The sequence below is a fragment of the Zosterops lateralis genome, assembly GCF_965231275.1.
Source record: "Zosterops lateralis genome assembly, chromosome: 13".
NCBI classification, from domain to species: Eukaryota; Metazoa; Chordata; class Aves; order Passeriformes; family Zosteropidae; genus Zosterops; species Zosterops lateralis.
This window is the reverse complement of record NC_139773.1, coordinates 2,687,592-2,697,537: the sequence shown is the minus strand read 5'-3', so window position 1 is coordinate 2,697,537 and position 9,946 is coordinate 2,687,592. Positions and strand designations below refer to the sequence as shown.

The following is a 9,946-nucleotide window of genomic DNA, read 5'->3' as shown; positions in this document are numbered from 1 at the left end:
CAGTCTTACCTGGAAAACATTCTTGCAGCTTTTGAGCTTCCAGAGGGACTTTCCCTAATATATTAACCTTTCCTAATAGAGGGCAGGGAGACTGCAAAATTTGGCACAACCATTCTCAAACAACCAAAAATGAGTCTCCAGCACTCAAGAGCTTTTCTATAACACATCAAGTGTTAGCAGAGTATTTAGTGTACAGCAAACACAGGGAATGGCTTAGGGGTTCCTTGGCAGGAAAACAGTGCTCTCCCCCAAACAGAAATCCTGATTATCCTCATTTCTTGTTTCTAAAAACTAAGCACAGGCTGCTGGGGCTCAGTTAAACACCCTTAATCACAGATATCCAGAATCACTGTCCAGCCTGGAGTAGGTTCAGTCTGTGTCACATTTTGGGACCGTGGCTCCCTCTGGGGCTGGGCACACAGAGAGGTGATTGCACCAGGCAGTATTTCCATCCTCACCCCAAGCAAGGTTTGCAATGTGCTGGGAGGAGATAACCCACAAGGGCTTTTATTTTGAATTTACCAGAGGTGAGGCAGGGCTGGGCACTGCTGTGCTCTCCCTGGGATCCAGGGGCAGGAAATTCTCCTGCTGCTGCACTTTCCAGCACTACCAGAAAAGATCCATTCTGAGTTATGAACTTTGCCAGCCAGGGATTTTGGTCTTTGTGTCCCTCCCCCTTAAGACAAAGCCAATTTTCACATTAAATATTAAAATATCTGCACCTGACCTGCACACGAAGCGCTCGAGTCACTGCCGAGTGACTGGAATGTAGCCGACAGTTTATACCTGGAATTATTCTTTGGCTCTTTTTCAGTTATACCCAGAAAACACACCACACCCTGGTTCTGTTCCTATGCCACCACTGCTTCAAATCCCAATCCACGGGTCTCAGACACCGTGCAGTGTAGGAGAAGGAAGGTCCCGGTTTTCTACTGAGGATACACTTCGGAATAGAACAGTCCCTCGGCCGAAATGGCATCCCCGAGCCCCACGGTCCGGACGGGATCCTTGCACACCAGCACAGGGGTGAAGTGGAAGGAGATGCCTTCCCTGTGCCACTGCACCACGGGCTCGTCCGGATTGAGGGAGATCTTGGCTGGCGCCTCAGTGTGGGAGGTGACGAACTCGAGAGGAGCTTTGAGGAAGACCTTGGTGGCGTCGATGGTGTCGGTGGCGCAGGCCTGTGTGCCGGCGGCCCTGGCCCCGGCCGCCACCGCTGCTGCCTGGTTGCCCCAGTGCCCGTCCACCGTGGCCAGGATGTGGTAGGCCAGCGTGTGGAAGTGGATCCGTGTCAGGTCTGAGGCACGCTCCGCCGTCCTGCCGTGCTCCTTCAGGAGCCAGAAGAGGATGTCGCTGACCACCCCCACGTCGGGAATGCCGCTCCAGGAGGCCAGGGAGGCGTGGGGACCGGAGGCAGCCTGGGTGAGGAACAGCAGCTCCTGCTCGTTCAGCCCGATGGAGTTCACCAGGGGAAAGACCTGCTAACAGAAACAGGGAACAGCACGTTTGCCTTCAGGAGCAAATTCAGACTGGGATTCCTCTCCATGCTGTGGTTTTGCCGGCTGTTGCTGGCTCAGCAGAAGCAGCACCCAGTTTCCCAGTTGCTTGCACAACTTGCACAAGTTGGCCAGAGTTACTTAGCCAAGAAAGCATTCCATTTGGTGCAATTAATTTTCCAGACACACACTCTGACAATAAAGAGTAACAACACATCAACTCCACATAAACATAACACTGAGATCAGAGCTGTGTCACGCTAAACAAGGAACCACCAAGAAAGAAATTCTGCAAAGAAATCGAAGGACTTTTTAAAATTACAAACTCAGCTCAAATTCAATCCTTAATTTATCTTCCAATGTGTAGCCCAAATGTGGAGTTTTGAGTGTTATATTCATGCACTAGTGTGTGCATTGTGATACTGAACCTGATCAAAGGAGCACATCCTTTCAGTTTCCTTACCTGATGCATAATGTTGCTCATAAAATCCTGATCAGTCATACTGGCCAGCTCCAGGTGTATGGGAATGTCAGTTGGGATATCAGAGATGGAGGCCACAGCCTACAGGAAAAAGGGAAAAAACAACCCTAGAACATGTATTTATTAAGGAACCTAAGAAGAAAAAGAGTTTTGACTCAAGATACACATCCTTTAATCTTCCTCTGTGTGGATATAAACAATTCCAATGGGATGTCTGACCTGTGTATGTACTGCTATGGAGAGGAAATAAAACAACTTCTAGTTTGCAGAATCCCAGGGCAGGAAAACTGTATCTAACCTTCAATCTGCTCCCAGCTCAGCACCTTTTTAATGGATTAATTCCAAAACCCTCACAAATCTGAGGCAGCTGCAGAAGAACTGATCCTAGAACAAGAAAAAGGTCAATGCCTTGCATCAGGACAAGCCCTCAACTGTAAAACAGATGGTGCAAGACAGATGCTCTTTAAAGAATGCAGGTGTTGATTATAACCTGCATCATCTCAGTATCCAGCACAGAAAAAGTCTAGTTTAGCTGCTAGATAAGCCCAGTAACCAAGTCAACACCCTCCAACCAGGCAACCAGCCCTTCTTTTCCCTGAACAAGCCACCGAATCTAAGAAAAAACAGTGTTACAGCATTAGACTCCAGCCATTCCTGCAGCTTCCACTCTCCTTTTGGCATTCAGTGCTGAGATCTGTGGGAGCTCTGAAGGCACAGCCTTCCTACACCTTCACACCTGGGCAAACAAGGCCTTGCCATGAAACTCCTGGAGGGGAAATGAAGGAAATTCAGGGGTTCAGTATCTCACCTCCATGAGTCGTCTCTGTCGCATCTCCTTGCTCTGCCCTTCCATCATGTGAAGGCCTGAAAGCACCACCAGGTCTGGCTGGAATTCATCCAGGCTGGACACAAACACTTCCAGCATGTTCAGGGCGCCGTTGGACAGGTCGTGCGAGAAGATGAAGCGGTTGGCAGCGGGTGCCCTCACTCGGCCCCACTGCTCACCTGGGGTGGGGCAAACAGGACCAAGTGTGTGTCAACTGGTTTATTCCTGGGCAAGATCACAAATTCAATGGGCTCCATCAGCAGCAAGAAAAGCCACGGAACTGTTTTTAGCCTTTACATGAAGGTTACCCTGAGTTTCATCAGCGTGTGGTTTAAATCTGTGTTTTCGGGGAGCATTTTAGTGTTTATGGAGCTTCAGAATGACACCCTCGGGCTGGGCACCAATCTTAATGATGTTCAGGGGTTCCACTGAACACCTGCTCCATTGTACCTGCTTGATATTCCAAGATAAGATGGAATTCATCTCTTTCCTGCATGGATTCAGGCGGCACAACCACATTGTCGTCCAGCAGTTCATGGAGTTTGGGACCAACTGGGCCACAAAGGAGGATCTAGAAAACAAGGAACAACAAACAAAGTTTCCCTTGCCACGTCCCTTGCCAAAATTTAAGCATCACCTACACAACTGATTTTAAAAAGTTAATAATTCAATTTTTAAAAATCAGCTTGAAAGTCCAACCATATGTTCCACCAACAGAACCTAAGAAATAACTGCCAGATCCCCAAAACCTACACGGAAGTAACATGAGACAAGCAAATGAAAGAACATGAACAAATGGCATGAAATGCTTGGAACACGTGTGTACCTTCAGGTCTGGGTTTGTGGCGAGCTTCTGCCCGATGAGAGCAGCGTTTCCTCCCACGTAAAGCTGTAAAACAAACAGAGCTGGGTGTGGGCATCCCCTTGCTTTGGGACCTTTAAACACATTTAGTCCTCAGCACAGGCTGGAGATTTTGCAGAACAGGGTTCAGCAGTCCCCAGGTTACTAAAGGTTATTGGAGCTGAAGGCAAAATGATTTTACAATTCTCTGTGAGATCTCAACAAATTGAGCATCCTTTATTTTTAATCTAAATATTCTCCTTCAGGTGATGGCTCTGTAAAAATCAATTAATTCCCAAAACTGACAGTGCTGTAAAAACCCACTCATTCAGCACATAAACAGCCCTTATTCATGTGCAACCTCTCTGTGGCTAAAGCCCTGTGGGTTTTTAGCAAGGCTGACAAGGAATCATTTAAAAACTGCAGCAATTCTTCCTCCAGTTTGAGGTCGAGGTGAAACCTGCTGCCTGTGCCCATGTGAAGTGAAAAAAACTGTGGAAGTTTCTTCAGTAAGAAAGGTCAAAATTTCCAGTTAAACTCTGATTTGAGCTTGCAAAGCAGTGAATATGGGTTGTCCTGAGGGTCACAGGTGCTCAGAGGAGGCCACAGAAAAGAACAAGGGCTGTTCTGAAGCCAGGCTGGGAGAGCTGGGGGTGTTCACCTGGACAAGAGAAGCCTTCAGGAAACGTCAGAGCCCCTTCCAGGGCCTGAAGGGGCTCCAGGAGAGCTGAAGAAGGACTGGGGACAAGGGATGAAGGGACAGGACACAGGGAATGGCTTCCCACTGCCAGAGGCAGGGTTAGATGGGATAGTGGGGAGAAATTCTTCCCTGTGACGGTGGTGAGGCTCTGGCATAGACTGCCATAGGGAAATGGAAATCCCTGGAAATGTCCAGGTTGGACACTGGGACTTGGAGCAGCCTGGGACAGTGGAAGGCATCCCTGCCCATGGCAGAGGGTGGCACTGGATGGGCTTTGAGGTCCCTTCCAACCCAAACCATTCCTGGCTTCTCTCACAGGAAACAGGCCACACAGCTAAAGATCAGGTGATTCCTCACTCCCAGCCTCACCCCAATGTGTAGGAGGCTCTCTGACAGCCTCAGCCCCATCTGGCTCCCAAGAGGCATCTCTGACATTTCAGTTTGGAAACATCAGCAGGGGAGAGACCACTTAAACCCCTCCCATTTGCAGCAGGGGCAGAATCCCAGGGAAAACCATTAACACAAGCTACACCACAAGCTTCTTCCTCAATGATTTGCTCTCCAGAAGGAGAATGAAACCCAGCAGGGCTGAGGCAGTGAGGAAGGGGATTGCCAAGGCTGCCAAGACCCACCTGAGCCGCGGGGTGCTCCGAGGCCGTCCGCGCGATGTCCCGGAACGCCTCGGCATCGCTGAAGAAGCGCTCGGCAGCCGCCCCTCTCTCCATGAAATGGGCAAAGGCCTCCCTCAGGTCCTGCCTGGAGTGCAGGACTGCGTGGTTCTTCCCATCGCTGGGCTCCAGGCCCAGGGCCTCCAGCAGCTTCACTCCAGACAGAACTACGTCCACACAGGCGTTGACACTGCGAGAGAGAAAGAAAAGGTGTCCTGGGAAAACCAGACAGACCTCAGGGCTCCTGGAGTGCAGTGAGGTCACATCCCTGACTCTGCGGGGGGAGGACAACCAACCAAAGGGGAAAACGGCACAGGAATTTCCTGACATTCTCTCCTAAAGCTTTCTCCATCTGACTGGCTGTTATTGTGCTCAGAGAGAGATTTCTAACTTTCTTTCTAACTTTTAAACAAGGAAAGCTGTGTGGTCTAAAGGTGGTTGAGTATGTTACAATACAGGTCCTACTTCATTTCCTGCCTTGGGCTCGCTTAAAAAGAACAGGCATGGTAACAGTGGCATTTTAAATTTTTAGAAGCTTTTATAAATATATGTGTTATGGGTTTAAAATGTGCAGGTGATTCAAAGCTGTTAAAAACAAAACTGAAAGTGTTTAAGTCAGCTAGATCAGCCTCTGGAGTTTCAACTATTCCTAATAATACCCAAACCCACACACAACTCCCCACACAGACTGGCTTCTGTTTACAAGAAGTCAAGAGAGCAATTTGTCAGTTGAAATATTTGAAACTGCAATTTCCTAAGGACCATCTCAAACTTACAGAAATAGCATGCAGTGGAAACAGGAGAAAAAATCTTGCAATAGTAAGGGAGGGATAAGAACCATTTCAGCAGATCCAGGCTTTTTGGAAGTCTAACTTCCAGTCTCTATGTCTCATTGATTTAATCACCGTCTAATTCAGACTAGAGGACAGGAGACTTTCTGGCAGGAACCAGAACCCCAGGAAGATGACTTAGAAACACTTGCCCTTGTCTCACTCTGTGGTTTCAGAGCAATAACAACATATAGCAAATACTTCCTGAGGTGACACCAGCAATTGCACAGAGATGCAATTTAAGCATCTTCTGTAGCTGCTGTCACGTGCCCCTTCTGTTCCTCTGCCCCACATTTTCCTGACAGGGATCCAAACCATCTATAAAACTTGTGCAGGATCCCTGACTTCCTCCACATCTTTCCCCATGACACTCCAAGGGCCAGTTCCTGCCCCCGTCAGTGTGGAGTGCTCAGCATTCCCTTGGCAGTGACCTCTCAGAGTCAGATTTGGGCTGCAACAACAAAAAAGCTGCATCACACAAAATAAAGGACATGAAAAACCCTGAGGCTTTCCACTCCACGAGGTAACCAGCCCAGAAATCCTCTGGATGTGCACCACCTCCTACACCAAGGACAGAGAAATTCCCTAGCATCGCAGAGAAAAGAAACCATAACTTCAAGCAGCATTTTAGCACCAATTTTATGTTTTAATGAATCATCACAGATCCAAAGGGATAAAACTATATCATATTCCTCTGCTAACACAGAGCTACACAACCATGGGAGTGGGTAACTCCTTCCAACATCCAAAAGCAGAATCCTCCAGTCAAAGTCAAGTTGCCTGCCATGTCCATATATTTAAAAGAAGTGAGTCAAGCGCTAAATATAACATCTGGATTAATGGTCAGACTTAAACTCAGCATTTAACATCAATGTGACATTCCTGAACTTTCCCCTTGTTCTCTTCCCACTTTAAAAAGAGAAAGGGTGTTGAATTTCCCTGAGCTCAACATCCATTGCCTTCCCTGTCCCTTCCCTCCTTATCTCTCTCCAGCTCTGCCTGGACTCAGTTACCTCTTCCCAAAGGTGAAGGCTTCGCTCCTGTCTCCACTTTTATAAACTTGTCTCTGGTCCCTGTTTATTACCAGCCTGTGCTGGATGGACCAGCAGCCCCAACCCTCAAAGTGTACATAAATTTATTTTACAGACAATCAAGCTGGGAATAATGTCTCTGGAGAAGGGCTGCCAACAGGGCCAGAGCCTGGCTTAAACCCCCACCACAGGAGTGTTCTGGATCACTGATCCCCTCAGCTGATGTCCAGCTCTGAGCAGCACCGCAGGAGGAGCTGCTCTTTTCCATGGAAGGGTTTGGGTTGGAAGGGACCTTCAAGGTCATCTGGATCCATCCCCTGCCATGGACAGGGACACCTTCGACTGTCTCAGGGTGCTCCAGGCCCTGTCCAACCCCATCCCTTAGACACTTCCAGGGATCCAGGGGCAGCCACAGCCAGGGCCTGCCCACCCTCACAAGGAGGAATTCCTTCCCAATATCTCACCTAGCCCTGCCCTCTGGCAGTGGGAAGCCACTGTCCCTTGTCCTGTCACTCCAAGCCCTTCTCCCAGATCCCTCTCCAGCTCTCCTGGAGCCCCTTCAGGCCCTGCCAGGGGCTCTGAGCTCTCCCTGGAGCCTTCTCCTCTCCAGGTGAGCACCCCCAGCTCTCTCAGCCTGGCTCCAGAGCAGAGGGGCTCCAGCCCTCAGAGCATCTCCGTGCCCTCTGGATTCTCTCCAGCAGCTCCAGGTCCTGCTGCTGCTGGGGCCGCCAGCGCTGGAGGCAGCTCTGCAGGTGGGTCTCACCCTGGAGGGCGCAGACACATCCTGGGTACGCGGCCGTGCAGCCGGGGCCGCAGCGCGCCCGCGCCCGCACACTCGGTACCGCACACTCGGTACCGCACACTCGGGCACCGGGCGCGCTCCCTGCCCCGCCGCCAGGGGCGCTCCCCGCGCGCTCCCGCACCTACCCGACGGCGACGCGCGCCCAGCCGCGCGCGGGGCGGACAATGGCCGCCTGCCAGGCCGCCACCGTGCGCGCCTCCAGCGAGCGGGCGCGGCGCAGTGTCCCCAGCAGCGAGGCCGAGAGCTGCCGCAGGGCCGCGGGGGGCAGCTCGGGGCCCAGCACACACAGGTAGCCCAGCGCCAGGGCCAGCAGGCCCACGCACACCGACCGCTGCCACATCGCGCCGGGCGCGCTCCGCCGCTCCTCCTCCCCCGCGGCCGCGGCTGAGGCTGAGGCGGGGCGCCGCCGGCGGGGGCCTCCTTACGCCGCCTCCGTACCGCCCCGCCCCCGCCGGCGGATGGATGGCGTAAATCGCTTCGTGAATCGCGGCGCGCCGCTCCTCCTGCGCAACCTGCGTGCGGCCCGGCCGTGCGGCTGCGCTACCTGCGTAACTCGGTATGGGAATAGCGCTCCCCCTGCGCAATCTGCGTAACTCGGTACGGGAATAGCGCTCCCCCTGCGCAAGTTGCGTAACTCGGCACCGGAATAGCGCTCCCCTTGCGCAGCCTGCGTGCGGCCCGGCAATGCCGCTGCGCCGCCTGCGTAACTCGGCACGGCAATGGCGTAGGCGGGGCGGGCGGCGCCGTGAGGGGAGATGGCGGGACGGGGGTTTCCTCCCTCACGGCCCGCCGGGCCCAGGCAGCCGGGGAGAAAAGCCGGCGGTGAGCACTGCCCTGGTGCCGGGGCCTTCAGTAGCGCTGAGCTGATGTCTGGCTGGGCATCTGCCTGTACCCTCCTGTGTAAGAGGTACTGTTGCTCCATCCCCTCCCCGGGGTTCCTCCTCACGGTTCCGTTATTTCTTTGTTCCCCAACACGTTTGTGGGTCTGTGCTGTATTTCCACTCTGCTCCCACAGCGCAGTGTCTGTAGTCCCACCGCGCCTCTGCCCTGCCTCACACCAGAGTTTCACTAAATTCACATCCATCAATCCAGTCACTGTGCGAAGCTAATAACTAACTCTAGTATACATTCTTTCTTTTTTTTTGCAGAAGAAGTTGCTGTTGTGGCCCTGTTGGGTGCCTCCCGCAGAGGGTGAGGTGTCCCATGAGCGCTGTCCCCCCTGAGGCCGGGGCCAGGCCCGCCCTTTGCTGCCCGGTACAGCCACCGCCGACCCCTGTGCCGGGCGAGAACGGAGCTTTCCCGGTTTTTATGAAAGGGAGTTTTTCTGGGCTTCTTTAGAAATCGCAGGAACGTTCACTCAGATACTTCTGACAAAATTTGCAAGAGTTTGACAACTGTGTGCCACAGCGCGTTGGCTGAGGCAGCCGATAATTTCCTTATTCAGTTCTGTGTTGTGAGCGATTGTCATCTCCTCAGACTCCGACAAGGCAAGCAGGAAAGGAGATAGATTAGCGGAAGGCTTTTTTTGCTGATTTTTCTTTCTTTTCAGGGTGGTATTTAGCCAGCAGCCATCATCATGGATTCATTTCTGGCCCTCAGGGCTCATCGGCTGCACATCAGGTTCCCTTTCTTCCCAGGCACTGCCATTAGGGCTTCCTCATTTATTTATGTATTCTCCTCCTCTGAAATTATTCCCCAGAGCTTTGAGAGTGGCAGGCCAGGTGGATGATGGAGGCTGGAATTGCTGGGGAAGGAGAGAAAGAAAAAACCCTCCTCACCTGACAGCTGACGGTGACCAGGGGCACTGACTGGCTTTGTGAGCCTAAAGTGATAATGTAGTGATCTTTAAGAACAGAATCATGAAGACAAACTAGAAGCCTTTTTGCCTTCCCTGTTCTTCAGCAGATCCTCCAAATAGTTCTTTATCCTCAAATACCTCCCTGCCATAGCAGCCCTTCACAGAGAGATCATCTTCTCCTCTCGGAGCCTGTTCAGCCCACCAGAGTTGCTCAGTCAATGTGCAACCCCCCTTTTCCTTTGCTCGGGTGGTCTTTGGGTTTTGTCAGCGGCTTTTTCATTTCAACAGATTTAATCATTTCCCCTTCAGTGCTTTTCTGGCTGCTGTTTAATCTGCCTGTGTTTATGAAATCTTGCTGGTTTCACACTCCCTTGGGGAGAGGCCTTGGGAGGCTCTCATGGTTACAAACAGCCCCTCCAGCCCAGGCAAGCAGAGAGAGCTGAGCACATACCTGCCCAAAAACCCTGCTGCAA

General features: G+C 51.8%; 1 protein-coding gene across 2 annotated transcripts; it reads right to left on the bottom strand.

Annotated features, from left to right (window-relative positions):
- Positions 1–920: 920 nt before the first annotated feature.
- Positions 921–8,015, bottom strand: ADPGK (ADP dependent glucokinase; the record flags this gene model as incomplete). 2 transcript variants are annotated; one of them, XM_083870788.1, is made up of 7 exons in its annotated part: positions 921–1,481; positions 1,960–2,058; positions 2,786–2,982; positions 3,254–3,374; positions 3,630–3,692; positions 4,977–5,202; positions 7,801–8,015. In XM_083870788.1, 7 exons carry the CDS (start codon positions 8,013–8,015, stop codon positions 930–932), a joined length of 1,473 nt encoding a protein of 490 aa, XP_083726914.1. In that variant the 3' UTR covers positions 921–929. The 2 variants fall into 2 exon arrangements, with proteins under 2 accessions (XP_083726914.1, XP_083726915.1); XM_083870789.1 differs by having other exon boundaries at positions 921–1,478.
- Positions 8,016–9,946: the final 1,931 nt, after the last annotated feature.